General features: G+C 42.4%; 1 protein-coding gene across 1 annotated transcript in view; it reads right to left on the bottom strand.

Annotated features, from left to right (window-relative positions):
* capn9 (calpain 9) overlaps nt 1–17,500 on the bottom strand; it is a 30,838-nt gene that overhangs the window by 7,200 nt on the left and 6,138 nt on the right. Inside the window, exons 2-13 of the mRNA XM_055158521.1 lie at nt 15,761–15,830; nt 13,526–13,644; nt 11,217–11,350; nt 10,373–10,541; nt 10,151–10,234; nt 6,288–6,373; nt 6,042–6,119; nt 4,398–4,572; nt 3,352–3,423; nt 1,437–1,645; nt 1,257–1,293; nt 1–57 (exon numbers count right to left, since the gene is read on the bottom strand). The exon at nt 1–57 is cut by the window's left edge and continues 24 nt beyond it. Of these exons, the coding sequence (XP_055014496.1) occupies nt 1–57; nt 1,257–1,293; nt 1,437–1,645; nt 3,352–3,423; nt 4,398–4,572; nt 6,042–6,119; nt 6,288–6,373; nt 10,151–10,234; nt 10,373–10,541; nt 11,217–11,350; nt 13,526–13,644; nt 15,761–15,830 (1,290 nt within the window). The remainder of the gene's footprint in view (nt 58–1,256; nt 1,294–1,436; nt 1,646–3,351; nt 3,424–4,397; nt 4,573–6,041; nt 6,120–6,287; nt 6,374–10,150; nt 10,235–10,372; nt 10,542–11,216; nt 11,351–13,525; nt 13,645–15,760; nt 15,831–17,500) is intronic.

Here is a 17,500-nt window from a genome sequence, read left to right as displayed (position 1 = left end):
TTTCCTCAGAAACTTCTCCTCGTCCGTCTCATCCTCCGGAGCGCTCGGCATCGGCGGCTGAACACAAACACAGACGAGAGTCGCAGGTCACCAAGGAGAAGAAGGAGGAGGAGGAAGAGGTGGAGGAGGAGGAGAAGAACAAGGATCAGGTGAAGAAGGAGGTGGAGAAGGAGGAGAAGGTAAAGAACAAGGAGAAGAAGGAGGAGGAGGTGGAGGTGAAGAAGGAGGAGAAGAAGGTGAAGATGGAGGAGAAGGTGGAGAAGGAGGTGAAGAAGGAGGAGGAGGTGAAGAAGGAGGAGGAGGTGAAGAAGGAGGAGGAGGAGAAGGTGAAGATGGAGGAGGAGGTGAAGAAGGAGGTGAAGAAGGAGGAGGAGGTGAAGAAGGAGGAGGTGGAGGTGAAGAAGGAGGAGGTGGAGGTGAAGAAGGAGGAGGAGGAGAAGGTGAAGATGGAGGAGGAGGTGAACAAGGAGAAGAAGGAGGAGGAGGAGGAGGTGAAGAAGGAGGAGAAGAAGGAGGTGGAGGTGAAGAAGGAGGAGGTAGAAAAGGAGAAGAAGGTGAAGGAGGAGAAGGAGGAGGGTGAGAAGGTGAAGAAGGAGAAAAAAGAGAAGGAGAAGAAGGTGAAGGAGGAGGTGGAGAAGGAAGAGATGAACGTGAAGAAGAAGGAGGTGGAAAAGTAGAAGAAGGAGAAGGAGGAGGAGGAGGAGGAGGTGGAGGTGAAGAAGGTGAAGAAGGAGGAGGTGAAGAAGGAGGAGAAGGTGAAGAAGGAGGAGTGGAGGAAGGTGAAGAAGGAGGAGGAGGTGGAGGTGAAGAAGGTGAAGAAGGTGAAGAAGGTGAAGAAGGTGAAGAAGGAGGAGGTAGAGAAGGAGGAGGAAGTGAAGGAGAAGGTGAAAAAGTAGAAGGAGAAAAGCTGCAGTGTGTAACTTTTCTGCTGGAGGATCCATCAAACACTTTTCTCCGTGGAGATGTTATTGCTTTGTCTGGAATGTTCCACAGTGAGGCTTTAAACCTTTCTGTCTTCATGGAGACCAAACCAGACCAAGTTACAGGTCAGATCTGCGGAGAGGCGACCCCGCTCACACTCACAGTGTTTTGGTTTTTTTGAGCCGTAAAACCACCTGTGATTGAATAAATGTAAAGTCGATGTGTTTAAAGTCACACTGTGGAACATTCCAGGCAGAGCAGTGACGTCTCCATAGAAACCGGCAGGTGATGGACCCTCCACCTCGCCGTTTCCATCAGGATTTCCATCTTCTTACCTCTGGCAGATCGGCGTCGATTACGGCCCCCATCTCTCTGCGGAAACAAGACATTTTAATTAAAGCTGCACTGAGTCACCTTTTCGTGTTTTTTTTTTTTTTATGTTTTTAAGAGTAAAAATCAGGCGCAGCGTCTTTAAACGTGTCTAAATGTTGTAGATGTTTGGTGTGGTCGCGTACACTGCGTCGGCCTTTTTCTCGGAGAAGATCCTGACGAGGAAGTCGGCCTCGTGGTGCGGCTGGAAGGTGGTGGGCACGAGGAGGTAGCGTCCGGGGGGCAGGGTGAAGCGCTCGGCCACCTCCCTCATGTTGATGTAGGTGCGGCTTCGAGCTTTGGACGCGTGGTACCGGAAAAAGTCCTTCCCCGCCTGGTCGGTGTCGTCTGGGGCCTGGACACCACAAATACAGAGATAAATACACAAACATGACCTCACGTCATCGCGAGAGGTGTACATTCGCGCTGAACCGTTTCGGCGTTGGGTTCGGGGTGAGTTCACGCAATACAGACATCCTGAATTTCGAACTTCCGGTCATCGAGCGATTCATACTGGGAAGGATCCTCCGAAAAAGTGAACATCAAACAGCCAAGGGACGTGTCTATTGTCAAAGTCGATCTTTTCAAGTCTTTTGAACCATTTCACTTTTGTTTCTGGTTCTGATATTGTCATGTTTTAGTTTTGGGATTCAGACATCGTTAATTGTTGTGGTTGTTGGATCCTAACAGCGGAAAACGGCTCGAGAAATTTGTTTGTGAACTTCATAAATGCAAAAGTGAATCAGATGTGTGTGACTCAAACCTCTGTTCAAACTGTTTCTCTTCCCAACGGAATTGAAAAATAGTGAAAGGTGAAGGTGATGGGCAGGATTGATCCACAGGAAGAACCAAAAAGGAAACATTTGAATCCCTCACTCAACCTACGAGTTACGAATTTAAAAAGTCAACGCCAAAGCGAAAGTCTCCAACTGTTCACCAAGAAACACCTTCCACTGCAAAGACCAAGACGTGATGTTTGTGTAAAACCACAAGAACAAGAAAGTGCAGCTCAGTCTGTTTGTCTTCTGCTCCTCTACATTAACAAACCGGATTTTGTTTTGTCGTGCTCCACATACAAAATGTTCTCTGTAAACTCAGGATGATTTCTTAGTCAGACAAATGTTTCCTTTTTGGTTCTTCCTGTGGATCAATCCTGCCCATCACCTTCACCTTTCACTATTTTTCAATTCCGTTGGGAAGAGAAACAGTTTGAACGGAGGTTTGAGTCACACACATCTGATTCACTTTTGCATTTATGAAGTTCACAAACACATTTCTCGAGTCGTTTTCCGCTGTTTGGATCCAACAACCACATGATTACGATGTCCCAATCCCAAAACTAAAATATGACAATATCAGAACCAGAAACAAAAGTGAAATGGTTCAAAAGACTTGAAAAGATCGACTTTGTCAACAGACACGTCCCACTGGGAAAACAAACATGGAGGTTTGATGCTCACTTTTTCAGAAAATCCTTCCCAGTGTGAATTGTGCGATGACCTGAAGTCCAAAATTCAGGATGCAGGTATTTGTGTGTGTTTACATTCGTCCTCTACATGTGCAGCCACACGGAGGCTCGGATCTTTAATATTTTTGAGGAACTCGTCCGTGATCGAGGCAGAGTTTCCCGCAGTGCTTTATAGTTAGAGCGGCCGCCTCTGAACCTCATGAATTTTCGCAAAACTACAGTCGTCGCGCTGTGGTTCTCATTTTTACCTTTCGCTCCGCAGAATCAAATGGTTTTGCATTTTATTGCTATTCTGTACCGAAAATGAACCGAACCGTGACCTCAAAAACCCGACGTACACAGTGAACCGTGATTTCTGTTACGCCACTAAACACTGCAGAATCCCTGTTGTCTTCAGTGATCCTGTTTTCAGATAAACTGCTGTGATCTTTCTTCTCCTGACAGTATTTTTAATGTAAAATCAAATCAAATCTCTCAGCGTCCCTCAGACGACCTGAAGGACCCGAACCGCACTGACACGACTAAACTCTAGCCCTTATTATTAAAGTTATTGGTGAAGGTGACGTTTTGAGACTTAAACTTGAGAGTCTAACATCGTAAACGGCGAAACCGATGGTCTCCAGGTCCAGTCCTTCTTTGCGGAGTTTCCTTCTGTTCTTCTGCATCTAGAGCTGATCCTTCTGACGTCTATCCTTCTACTGCTGTCTATCCTTCCTTCACTGTTCCTTCTGTCTATCCTTCCTTCTATCCTTCTGTCTATCCTTCTGTCTTCCTTCGTCTGTCCTATCTGTCTATTCTTCTGTCTATCTATCCTTCTCTTCTATCTTCTATCTCCTTCTATCCATCTGTTCTGTCTATCCTTCTTCTATCTGTCTATCTTCTATCCTTCTGTCTCTTCTATATCCTTCTATCCCTTCTATCCTTCTATCCTTCTGTCTATCCTTCTATCCTTCTGCTGTCTATCCTTCCTTCTATCTATCCTTCTATCTGCCTTCTGTTCTTCTACCTTCCTTCTATCCTTCTGTCTATCCTTCTTCTTCCTTCTATCCTTCTGTCTATCCTTCTGTTATCCTTCTATCCTTCCTTCTATCTTCTTCTGTCTATCTTCTGTCTATCCTTCCTTCTGTCTATCTTCTTCCTTCTATCCTTCTTCTATCCTTCTGCTCCTTCTATCCTTCTGTCTATCCTTCTATCCTTCTGTCTATCTTCTATCTTCTTCTATCCTTCTGTCTATCCTTCTGTCTATCCTTCCTTCCTTCTATCCTTCTGTCCTTCTATCCTTCTGTTCTTCTATCTTCTGTCTATCCTTCCTTCTATCCTTCTGTCCTTCTATCCTTCTGTCTATCCTTCCTTCTATCCTTCTGTCTATCCTTCCTTCTATCCTTCTGTCTATCCTTCCTTCTATCCTGTCTATCCTTCCTTCTATCCCTGTCTATCCTTCTGTCTATCCTTCCTTCTATCCTTCTGTCTATCCTTCCTTCTATCCTTCTGTCTATCCTTCCTTCTATCCTTCTGTCTATCCTTCTATCCTTCTGTCTATCCTTCCTTCTATCCTTCTGTCTATCCTTCTGTCTATCCTTCTGTCTATCCTTCCTTCTATCCTTCCTTCTATCCTTCTGTCTATCTCTTCTTTTTATCCTTCCGTCTTTGTACCGATGTAGTTCCTGCAGCCTCCAGCGGTGGCGCCCCTGATCCAGCTGCCCTCGAACAGGTTGACCTCCCAGTGTCGTTTGGTGTCGTCGCTCAGAGCGTCGGGCGTCATGTTACAAATCTCCACCGTGTCGTAGTTTCTCTTAAAGTCCTCGAACTCCATCCTGCGAACGCACAAACGCCGTCAGCAACACACAAACACACACACAACACAACACACAAAAACACACACAAAGACTGTCACAAACACACACACACACACACAAACACACAAAAACACACACAAACGCCATCAGCAACACACAAACACACACACAAACACACAAACACACAAACACTGTCACAAACACACAAACACACACACAAACACTGTCACAAACACACAAACACACACACAAACACACACAAACACACACACAAACACACACACACACACACACACACAAACACTGTCACAAACACACAAACACACACACAAACACACACAAACACACACAACACACACACAACACACACACACACAAACACACACACAAACACACAAACACACACACAAACACTGTCACAAACACACAAACACACACACAAAAACACACAAACACACACAAACACACACACAAACACTGTCACAAACACACAAAAACACACACAAACACTGTCACAAACACACAAAAACACACACAAACACTGTCACAAACACACAAAAACACACACAAACACTGTCACAAACACACAAAAACACACACAAACACTGTCACAAACACACAAAAACACACACAAACACTGTCACAAACACACACAAACACCGTCAGCAACACACAAACACACACACAAACACTGTCACAAATACACAAAAACACACAAAAACACACAAACACACACAAACACTGTCACAAACACACAAAAACACACACAAACACACAAAAACACACACAAACACTGTCACAAACACACAAACACACACACAAACACACACAAACACACAAAAACACACAAACACTGTCACAAACACACAAAAACGCACACAAACACACAAAAACACACACAAACACACAAACTCTGTCACAGACACACACCATGTTCCTTTTACTGTTTTGAAAACACAATAATATTTGTGGAAAACAAAGCATTAACATGTTTTATAAGTTTCATTTTCACTTTTGGCATCGTCTCCTCTAAGTCGCTCCCCCTTCAGAGCGCACACAACACACTCAGTGTGCGTGACACTAATGAAACTCCTGCACTGTGCTGTATCATGTTTTTGTATATTTATTGAGAGTTGTCGTGTGGGATCACGGGGGATGTGTGGGCGGAGCCTCGTACAGACTAATACTACTTGTTTAGTTTTGCACTTTACATCTTCACTTTACAGTGTTTGAGGCTCAAAACATAATTTTGTAGTTTTCCATATGACACTGATAATAAAATCCTGAATCCTGAGAGATCACTATATTACTCAGACACGCCTGGATGACTCTAAACTTCATAACATGAGAGAATAAAGAAATGATTTTGCATAATTGTGCGTCTTTAACAGTGATGTGGATTTACCTCGACGTTCGTCACATCTGCTGCTCGTGTAAAAAGAATAAAATTGTTTTTTAAAGTTTTCGTTTGTTTCGGTGTATCTCACCAGAATTCTCCGTCGTCGGTGGAGTTCTGGAGGATCCTGTTTTTCTCGGCTCGGTCCACGTAGTTCCACTCTCTGGAGCTGAAGGAAAAACAAACAACATTTTCCATTTTAAAAAGAAACAAAAGGTAAAATTATTGTCTCCAAATGATTATGACTTGAAAACTGATTATAAATCTGAAAGCGTCACGACAACGTGAATCTCACACATTTATTGTGTTTTAAATAAAAGTGTGTTGAGTGTCTCACTTGTCGCTCCAGGGTCCGTTCCACTCGACCTGACCCCAGGGGTTTCTGATCCGGATCAGACGAACTTTTCTACCCTGGTACTCGACCTGCACACGGACCACACAGGAACATTTATGTAACATGTAAATAACAAATTATTCTAAATCAAAAAGCAAATTAAACAATATTTTTACATAAATTAAAGTAAACTTGTGGAATATTAAAGTTGCTACAAGGTTCATAAAACCTGGAGTTTGTTTCGTTTCATTCAAGCACATTTAGGCTGAGTTCTTCTGTCTAACAGAAAACACTCTGTTCCACTTTGTGATGTCATCATGTGGTGATACAGGAAGTGCTCCACTGTGTTTTTAAACTCCACACACCTTCACTAGAATCATTTGGATCATTTCTGCCAATCTGGAATTTTCCATCTCTCCTGAACTAAAGGTGAAAGGAGCTGTTAACATGAAACTATCACAATCACGAGGTGGAGCAGAGGTGGAACAGAGGTGGAGCAGAGGTGGAACAGAGGTGAAGCAGAGGTGGAACAGAGGTGGAACAGAGGTGGAGCAGAGGTGAAGCAGAGGTGGAACAGAGGTGGAGCAGAGGTGGAGCAGAGGTGGAACAGAGGTGGACAGAGGTGGAACAGAGGGCAGAGGTCAGAGGTCAGAGGTGGACAGAGGTGCAGAGGAGAGGTGGACAGAGGTGGAGCAGAGGTGGAACAGAGGTGGAGCAGAGGTGGAACAGAGGTGGAGCAGAGGTGGAACAGAGGTGGAGCAGAGGTGGAGACAGAGGTGACAGAGCAGAGGTGGGACAGAGGTGGACAGAGGTGGAACAGAGGTGACAGAGGTGGACAGAGGTCAGAGGTCAGAGGTGGAGCAGAGGTGCAGAGGTGGAACAGAGGTGGAACAGAGGTGGACAGAGGTGGAGCAGAGGTGGAACAGAGGTGAACAGAGGTGGACAGAGGGAGAGGTGAGAGGTGGAACAGAGGTGGAGAGAGGTGGACAGAGGTGAGCAGAGGTGGAACAGAGGTGGAAGCAGAGGTGGAGCAGAGGTGGGCAGAGGTGGAGCAGAGGTGGAACAGAGGTGGAACAGAGGTGGAGCAGAGGTGGAACAGAGGTGGAGCAGAGGTGGAACAGAGGTGGAGCAGAGGTGGAGCAGAGGTGGCAGAGGTGGAGCAGAGGTGGAGCAGAGGTGGAGCAGAGGTGGCAGAGGTGGAGCAGAGGTGGACAGAGGTGGAACAGAGGTGGAACAGAGGTGGAGCAGAGGTGGAGCAGAGGTGGAACAGAGGTGGAGCAGAGGTGGAACAGAGGTGGAGCAGAGGTGGAGCAGAGGTGGAGCAGAGGTGGAACAGAGGGCAGAGGTGGACAGAAGCAGAGGTTGGAGCAGAGGTGGAAACAGAGGTGGAAGCAGAGGTGAAGCAGAGGTGGAGCAGAGGTGGAGCAGAGGTGGAACAGAGGTGAAGCAGAGGTGGAGCAGAGGTGGAGCAGAGGTGGAGCAGAGGTGGAGCAGAGGTGGAACAGAGGTGGACCAGAGGTGGAGCAGAGCATTCGGAGCTTTGGACAGATGAATAATAAAGAGTGACTCAAACATGTGAATGAAACAAACACAACTCCAGGTGTTTCTGAGGAGGAAACAACATTAGAACATAACTTAAAGCTTCACAGGAGTCAGTTTAGCAGAATATGGGACCTTCAAGCCTAAACTAGATCACAAATATAAATATAATATATAAATCTTCTTAAAAAGGCCTGGTGTGTGTAAACAAAGAGAATAAAAAAGAATGAAGTGTAAAACGTGTAAAAAGTGTAAAATGTGTAAAAGTGTTAAAACGTGTAAAAAGTGTAACATGTGTGAAACGTGTAAAATGTGTAAAATGTGTGAAACATGTAAAAAGTGTAAAATGTGTAAAAAAGTGTAAAATGTGTAAAAAGTGTAAAGCGTGTAAAAAGTGTAAAACGTGTAAAATGTGTAAAAAGTGTAAAAAGTGTAAAAAGTGTAAAAGCGTGTAAAAGTGTAAAACGTGTAAAAAGGTAAAACGTGTAAAAAGTATAAAGCGTGTAAAAAGTGTGGTAAAACGTGTAAAAAGTGTAAAAAATAAAAATGTAAAAAAGTGTAAAACGTGTTAAAAATGTGTAAAAAGTGTAAGAATGTGTAAAAAGTGTAAAAAGTGTACGTGTAAAATGTGTAAAAAGTGTAAAAAGTATAAAGCGAGTGTAAAAAAGTAAAAAGTGTAAAATGTGTGAAATGTGTAAAAAGTGTAAAATGTGTAAAATGTCTAAATGTGTAAAACGTGAAAAAGTGTAAAGTGTGTGAAACGTGTAAGATGTGTAAAATGTGTAAAAAGTGTAAAATGTGGATAAGTTATACGTGTAAAAACATGTAAAATGTGTAAAACGTGTAAAGCGTGTGAAATGTGTAAAAAGAGTAAAACGTGTAAAATGTGTAAAAAGTGTAAAAAGTATAAAGCGTGTAAAAAGTGTAAAACGTGTAAAAAGTGTAAAAGCGTGTCTAAAAAGGTAAAAAGTGTAAAACGTTTAAAATGTGTAAAAAGTGTAAAAATGTGGATAAGTTAATACGTGTAAAAAAGTGTAAAACATGTAAAAGTGTAAAACGTGTAAAAATGTAAAATGTGTAAAAATGTGTGTAAAAAGTGTAAAATGTGTAAAATGTGTAAAATGTGTAAAATGTGTAAAAAGTGTAAAACGTGTAAAATGTGTACAAAGTGTAAAATGTGTAAAAAGTGTACGTGTAAAAAGTGTAAAACGTGTAAAAAGTGTAAAATGTGTAAAAAGTGTAAAAAATGTAAAAAGTATAAAGCGTGTAAAAGGGTAAAACGTGTAAAAAGGGTAAAACGTGTAAAAAGTGTAAAAAGTATAAAGCGTGTAAAAAGTGTAAAACGTGTAAAAAGTGTAAAACATATAAAAAGTGTACATGTAAAAAGTGTAAAACGTGTAAAATGTGTAAAAAGTGTAGAATGTGTAAAAAGTGTACGTGTAAAATGTGTAAAAAGTGTAAAAAGTATAAAGCGAGTAAAAAGTGTGAAACGTGTAAGATGTGTAAAATGTGTAAAAAGTGTAAAACGTGTAAAATGTGTAAAAAGTGTAAAATGTGGATAAGTTATACGTGTAAAAACATGTAAAATGTGTAAAACGTGTAAAGCGTGTGAAATGTGTAAAAAGAGTAAAACGTGTAAAATGTGTAAAAAGTGTAAAAAGTATAAAGCGTGTAAAAAGTGTAAAACGTGTAAAAAGTGTAAAATGTATAAAAAGTGTAAAGCGTCTAAAAAGTGTAAAACGTTTAAAATGTGTAAAAAGTGTAAAATGTGGATAAGTTATACGTGTAAAAAGTGTAAAACATGTAAAACGTGTAAAAAGTGTAAAACGTGTAAAAAGTATAAAACGTGTAAAAAGTGTAAAACATATAAAAAGTGTACATGTAAAAAGTGTAAAACGTGTAAAATGTGTAAAAAGTGTAAAACGTTTAAAATGTGTAAAAAGTGTAAAACGTGTAAAAAGTGTAAAAGTGTAAATGTGTGAAACGTGTAAAATGTGTAAAAATGTGTAAAATGTGTAAAATGTGTAAAAAGTGTAAAATGTGTAAAAAGTATAAAACGTGTAAAATGTGTACAAAGTGTAAAATGTGTAAAAAGTGTACGTGTAAAAAGTGTAAAACGTGTAAAAAATGTAAAATGTGTAAAATGTGTAAAACGTGCAAAACGTGTAAAAAAGTGTAAAACGTGTAAAGTGTGTAAAAAGTGTAGAAAGTGTAAAACGTGTCAAAAGTGTAAAGCGTGTAAAACATGTAAAGCGTGTAAAACATGTAAAGCGTGTCAAAAAGTGTAAAAAGTGTAAAAAGTGTAGAAAGTGTAGAAAGTGTGGTACCTCCTCCATTCCGGTGATGGAGTAGGCGTGTCCCTTCACCAGACCGGTGGAGGTTCGCGCCTCAGACTCGGCCGAACTTGTGATCTGAAGGAACAAATATACAAATATATGATCAAATATCTAAGCACAGTCACAATGTTTACTCAGAGAAACAGTAACAGTAACAGTAATAGTATTAGTAGTAGTAATAGTATTAGTAGTAGTATTAGAAGTATTTCTCACGTTGATGGAGCAGCCCATCATGGAGCCTCGGTCCAGGGCTTTCTTCATGATGGAGAACAGTTCGTTTGGAGCAGACTTCAGGTCGTAGTTTTCTCCCACTCCTCCGGTGAAATCCTCCATGGCCTCCATCGTACTGCCGCCCTTCAGCGCCTCGTAACTCCCGTGTAACCTGCACCGAGACACAGGCTAACCACTCTGCCACAATAGCAGTAGTAGTTGTTGTTGTAGTAGCAGCAATAAAAGTAGTAGTAGTAGTAGCAGTAGTAGTGGTAATAGCAGTAGTAGTAGTGGTATAGTAGTAGTTGTTGTAGTAGTAGTAGTAGTAGCAGTAGTAGTAGTAGTAGCAATAATAGTAGTAGCAGTGGCAGTAGAAGTACTTGTAGTAGTAGTAGTAGTTGTAGTAGTAGTAGTTGTTGTAGTAGTAGTACTTGTAGTAGTAGTAGTTGTAGTATTAGTACTTGTAGTAGTAGTACTTGTAGTAGTAGTAGCAGCAGTAGCAAAAGTAGTAGTAGTAGCAGTAGTAGTAGTTGTAGTAGTAGTAGTAGCAGTAGTAGTAGTAGCAGTAGAAGTACTTGTAGTAGTAGTAATTGTAGCAAACACAGGTTAACCACTCTGCCGCTCACAGCAGGAGTTTAACCCACAACCTCCAACTGTCACTGTGACCAGAGGGGGCAGTAGTGAGGTACATTTACTACAGTCACTTTTCAGAAACTCGACTTTTCACAGTACTTTTCCAGTCGCGTACTTTGACTTGAGTAATATTTGTACCGGTTTGACCGTTCAGGACTCAAACCCAGAACAAACAGCGAGGAGGCAGCGAGGAGGCGGAGGTGGCGTCACTCACTTGGCGTAGGCCTTCTCCAGCAGCGCGCTCCAGAACTCGTTGTTGGAGGCCGAGTGGAGCATGACCAGCTGGTTCCGGACGGTCGGGAGTCTGTCGTCCACCACGATGTCCAGCCATTTGTTGTGCTGCCAGAACTGAAAGTGTGTACGAAAGGTCAGCGGCCTACAGGGGTTAGGGTTTCATTGTTGACAAAAGCGTGCGTTGCATGCTGGGAATTATTTTGGTCGGCAGCGAGAAACACTAATTGAACATGACGGACGGAGCGAGAAAGCACGTAAAGGGTATTGATCCCGGTTATTTATCCACTGTAACGGCAGAGGACCCAAGACCATTTGACCAGAAATTGGTCATAAACATCGACGGACGACAAATCACCCTTTTCAACCCCGACAGAGTCTGGACCAAACCAAATTTCTGGTCTGAATCTCCAACTCCCTGGACAAATATTCACTTGTGCGACATCCACAATGACTTGGTGAAACTCCTGGGCCATTCACAGCAGAAAAGATGAAAACCTCCAAGAGTCTGGATGTGTTGTTGAACTTGTTGAGTCCACGGTTTGTTAGGATCTTCTACGTTTGCTCTGCGGATGTTTGAAAGTCGTTTAATTCACCGTTAGTGGTTCTTTTCACTCAGAATATGAAAAAGACATTTTTCTTCTTCCGTGTTTCTATTTGTGCGTCCGATAATGCAGCAGGAATTTAACATTATCAGGGAGAAATACTCGAGGTTACGCACTGTGTTTGACGCTACCGTGTTTCTGCCTCCGACCAAAATATTTCCCAGCAGCAACGCAGACTTTTAATAACAATGACGTCAGCTGAAACTCGCCTATTCACGGCTTATTCACGTCACCAAAACACCCCTAAGATCTCACACGTCCGAGCGGTCGGGCTGTCGCTGTCTGTCCATTTGTACCAGTCGCTCTTTTGAATTTCAAATAAGAACGAAAAACAACAAAATGGGCAAACGGTTTGTTATTTCGTTTTTCCGTTTTAGTGTCAAACAAAAAAAAAGCAAAAACAGATTTTGACCTCTATTACACCAATTTTCAAATTACACCAATCAAAGCAGAAGAACTTCCAGTGCAAATAAACCAGAGAGAATAAAATATCAAAAACGAAACAGGCACAGAGACTGTTTTTTTGTTTTTTGGTTGGTTTTATTTGAATTAAACTTTAAATTAAATATTGGAAATAGAGGTCGAAATCTGTTTTAAACTAGGGCTAAATCAGGATTTAACTGGGACGGAACCAGAACTAATCCAGGACCAAATCAGAACTAATCCAGGACTAAACCAGAAGAAGAAATGACTAGAACACGGAGAAAAGACGTGAAAAGTCCAGGTCTGATTTAAAGGAAGGAGACGACACAGCTGAGTTTAGTCGTGCGCGAAATCCATAAAAATTCACGATTTCGTCTTCATCACAGTTTGTGTTGGGTTCAGTCTTATCATCAGAAGAGCCTCTAGTCAGAAAATCCATGTTCAGGTCGTGTTACAAATTGTTACAAATGAAATTGTATTTCAAGTTTTAAATATTTTAAAAAGTAAATATTAAAAGTAATAAATATATTAAACCCTTAAAATACAGTAAAAATGTTTGAGGAAATAATGATTTGGGTGGAAATGTCGTCTTAAGTGGAACAGGGTTAATAATTGTCTGATTTTCAGGCAACAACTTGCAAAATGTTCAGTAATTCGAGCTCTACAACCTTCATTTCAATTTTATTTTAAATCTTTTTCTTTTAATAAAGCATTGGTGGGTTTGTAAACCAACAAATGAAGTCATGCTGGCCTTAGCTAATGCTGTTATACATGATTATGTGTTTTCCTGTCAATATCTCAAAAAATGTTGATGTTGCAGCCATTTTTCATTGGTAAACATCCAAAAGTTTACTCATTCTTCCCTGATATCCAGGGATTATTCCCTGTTGTTTTCATCAAATATACATTCAATTGTTCAAGAGAAATGTTGCTGACAAACCAATAGAAGAGGGAATGATTTTCTGACTAGTGGGTTTTCTGACTAGTGGGCTTTCTGACTAGTGGGTTTTCTGACTAGTGGGCTTTCTGACTAGTGGGCTTTCTGACTAGGGGGCCTTCTGATGATAAGGGTGTAACCGTTTGCGTTTCGTTCATTTTTTCTACAGTTTTTAAAAAGAGCTCGTGTTGCACAGTTTTCTGATGTTCTGATGTAGTTGTGTTTTGTTTTTCGTACACAGCTCCAGGTCTGTTTTTGATTTTTGGTTTTGTGTGGTGTAATAATCTAAAATTAAAAAAAAAATAAAAAACAGTTTGTGAGTTTCACCTGGAAGTGGAAGATTCCGGCGTATCTGCGTCCGAAGTCCTGGTCGTGAGGAACCACCCGAGCCAGAGCGTCTTTCTTTAAAGTCAGAGACGCAATCGCCGCCAGGAGCCAACAGTCCCCTACAAGAGACCAGACTCAGACCAGGACTAAACCAGGACTAAACCAGCATTAAACCAGGACTAAACCAGGACTAAACCAGGACCTAAACCAGCCAACAGTCCCCTACAAGAGACCAGACTCAGACCAGGACTAAACCAGACTACAACAGCATTAAACCAGGACTAAACCAGGACTAAACCAGGACCAATCCAGCCAACAGTCCCCTACAAGAGACCAGACTCAGACCAGGACTAAACCAGGAAACCAGGACTAAACCAGGACTAAACCAGGACTAAACCAGCCAACAGTCCCCTACAAGAGACCAGACTCAGACCAGGACTAAACCAGGACTAAACCAGGACCAATCCAGCCAACAGTCCCCAACAAGAGACCAGACTCAGACCAGGACTAAACCAGGACTAAACCAGGACTAAACCAGGACTAAACCAGCACTAAACCAGAACTAAACCAGGACTAAACCAGGACTAAACAAGGACTAAACCAGCCAACAGTCCCCTACAAGAGACCAGAGTCAGACCAGGACTAAACCAGGACCGAACCAGGACTAAACCAGGACCAATCCAGGACCGAACCAGAACTAAACCAGGACTAAACCAGGACCAAACCAGCCAACAGTCCCCAACAAGAGACCAGAGTCAGACCAGGACCAAACCAGGACTAAACCAGGACTAAACCAGGTCTAAACAAGGATTAAACCAGCAGGAGTCTCGTCACTGAATTTAATCAGAGACAGTTTTAGGACTAGACCTGGACTGGACTACAGACAGGACTCATGGACCTGACCCTGGACCTGACCCTGGACCTGACCCTGGACCTGACCCTGGACTTGACCTTGGCCTGACCCTGAGTTAAACCCGGGTTGTTTGAGCCGGTTCAGTGTGTCAGTGTGTCAGGTGAAAGGGCCGAGTCCGAGTTTGGGATTAAAAGATCCGGAAACGCCTTCGTCTAAAAACAACAACAGACTGAAAAAGTAAATCCTCCTCTGTCAGCTCCAGCTCAACGCATCACCCCGGACTAAAGCAGGACTAAAGCAGGACTAAAGCAGGACTAAACCAGGGCTTAACAGGACTAGGCAGGGCTAAACCAGGACTAAACCAGGACTCAAGTAGTAGGACAGCGCCAGCACCTGGAAAAGTACGGCTTTAAAAGTGTGAATCTCCGAGGCGCCGTTTGTCCAGGCGACTCTCAAAGAAAAAAAAAAACAAAAAACTGTAAATTAATTAATGTAACACAGATTAAGTCTAATGCCACACTGCGGGACCTAACCAGGACCTAACCAGGACCTAACCAGGACTTAACCAGGACTAAACCAGGACTAACCCAGGAATAAATTCGGACTAAACCAGAACTAAACCAAGAGTAAACCGGGACTGAAGCAGCCAACAGTCAACTACAAAGAGACCAGAGTCAGACCAGGACTAAACCAGGACCGAACCAGGACTAAACCAGGACTAAACCACGACTGAACCAGGACTGAACAAGGGTAAATTAGGCCTAAACTAGGACTAAAGCAGGACTCAAGTAGTACGGCAACACCAGGACCTGGAATTTTACAGAGTATTAAAAGCATTAATCTCCATGGAGACAAACCGGATACGGCACAATATAAGAAAACACGAGTGTCCAGGCAACTCTAAAAGCCATAAAAACACAATAAAAACTATAAAAACATAATAAAAACCTTAAAAACCCAATAAAAAAAATAAAAACAAAATAAAAACCCAATAAAAACAATATAAAAACAAAGAAAACAATAAAAACCCAATAAAAAACAATAAAAAAAACAATAAAAACAAAATGAAAACTATAAAAACCCCAATAAAAACAAAAACTATAAAAACTAAATAAAAACAAAGTAAAAACACAATAAGAACAAAATAAAAACTATAAAAATATAAAAACAATAAAAACACACTAAACCAAAATAAAAACACAATAAAAACAATAAAAACATAATAAAAACAAAGTAAAAACACAATAAAAAGAATAAAAAAAACAATAAAATCACAATAAAAACCTGCAAATGAATAAATGCACCACAGTTAAGTCTAAAGCCACACTGCGGGACATTCCACAGAAAGCATCGTGTCTCCGTGGAGACGAGCGGTGACGTACCCAGCTGTCCTTGGCAGATGTCCGTGCGGTTTGCATCTCCCACGATGAACTCGGGGTCAGAACACAACTCCTGCAAAACACCCAGAGTCAGAAGTGTGTCCTGTCCCCCCTGTGTGTGTCAGGTGCCCTCCCGTCCCCCTGTGTGTGTGTGTCAGGTGCCCTCCCGTCCCCCTGTGTGTGTCAGGTGCCCTCCCGTCCCCCTGTGTGTGTCAGGTGCCCTCCCGTCCCCCTGTGTGTGTCAGGTGCCCTCCCGTCCCCCCTCCCGTCCCCCTGTGTGTGTCAGGTGCCCTCCCGTCCCCCCAGGTGCCCTGTCCCCTGTGTGTGTCAGGTGCCCTCCCCCGTCCCCGTCCCCTGTGTGTGTCAGGTGCCCTCCCGTCCCCCCTGTGTGTGTGTGTCAGGTGCCCTCCCGTCCCCTGTGTGTGTCAGGTGCCCTCCCCTGTCACCCCCTGTGTGTGTCAGGTGCCCTCCCAGTGTCCCTCCCCCCTGTGTGTGTCAGGTGCCCTGTGTGTGTCCCGTCCTCCTGTGTGTGTCAGGTGCCCTCCCGTCCTGTGTGTGTCAGGTGCCCTCCCGTCCTCCTGTGTGTGTCAGGTGCCCTCCCGTCCTCCTGTGTGTGTCAGGTGCCCTCCCGTCCTCCTGTGTGTGTCAGGTGCCCTCCCGTCCTCCTGTGTGTGTCAGGTGCCCTCCCAAACACTATGTGCATAAGTTAAAATGACTTAAATTAAAAACATTTGACTTTATTTGAGTCGATTCAACTTGACGAGTAAAATGATCGACCAGTGGAATAAGTCTGTTTTTCTTAATTTAAGCAACATTTGATTTTGTTTCTTATAAAAGCATCAAGAATCTCAGACTTCAGGTCATCGCACAATTCACACTGGGAAGGATTTTCTGAAAAAGTGATGATCAAACCTCCATGTTTGTTTTCCCAGTGGGACGTGTCTATTGTCAAAGTCGATCTTTTCAAGTCTTTTGAACCATTTCACTTTTGTTTCTGGTTCTGATATTGTCATATTTTAGTTTTGGGATTCGGACGTCGTAATTGTGTGATTGTTGGATCCTAACAGCGGAAAACGGCTCGAGAAATGGGCTTCGGAAGTTTGTGAAGTCCGTAAATGCAAAAGTGAATCAGATGTGTGTGACTCAAACCTCCGTTCAAACTGTTTCTCTTCCCAACGGAATTGAAAAATAGTGAAAGGTGAAGGTGATGGGCAGGATTGATCCACAGGAAGAACCAAAAAGGAAACATTTGTCTGACTAAATCATCCCGAGTTTACAGAGAACATTTTGTATGTGGAGCCACGACAAAACAAAATCCTGATCCTTCGTTCAACCTCGGTTACGAATTTAAAAAGTCAACGCCAAAGTGAAAGTCTCCAACTGTTCACCAAGAAACACCTTCCACTGCAAAGACCAAGACGTGATGTTTCTGTAAAACCACAAGAACAAGAAAGTGCAGCTCAGTCTGTTTGTCTTCTGCTCCTCTACATTAACAAACCGGATTTTGTTTTGTCGTTGCTCCACATACAAAATGTTCTCTGCAAACTCAGGATGATTTCTTAGTCAGACAAATGTTTCCTTTTTGGTTCTTCCTGTGGATCAATCCTGCCCATCACCTTCACCTTTCACTATTTTTCAATTCCGTTGGGAAGAGAAACAGTTTGAACGGAGGTTTGAGTCACACACATCTGATTCACTTTTGCATTTATGAAGTTCACAAAAACACATTTCTCAAGTCGTTTT

Source organism: Boleophthalmus pectinirostris, unplaced genomic scaffold (assembly GCF_026225935.1).
Source record: "Boleophthalmus pectinirostris isolate CB_2022bp ecotype Guang Dong unplaced genomic scaffold, ASM2622593v1 HiC_scaffold_22, whole genome shotgun sequence".
Classification (NCBI taxonomy): domain Eukaryota; kingdom Metazoa; phylum Chordata; class Actinopteri; order Gobiiformes; family Gobiidae; genus Boleophthalmus; species Boleophthalmus pectinirostris.
The sequence above is the reverse complement of the archived record's forward strand: the minus strand, read 5'-3'. Positions and strand labels throughout refer to the sequence as shown.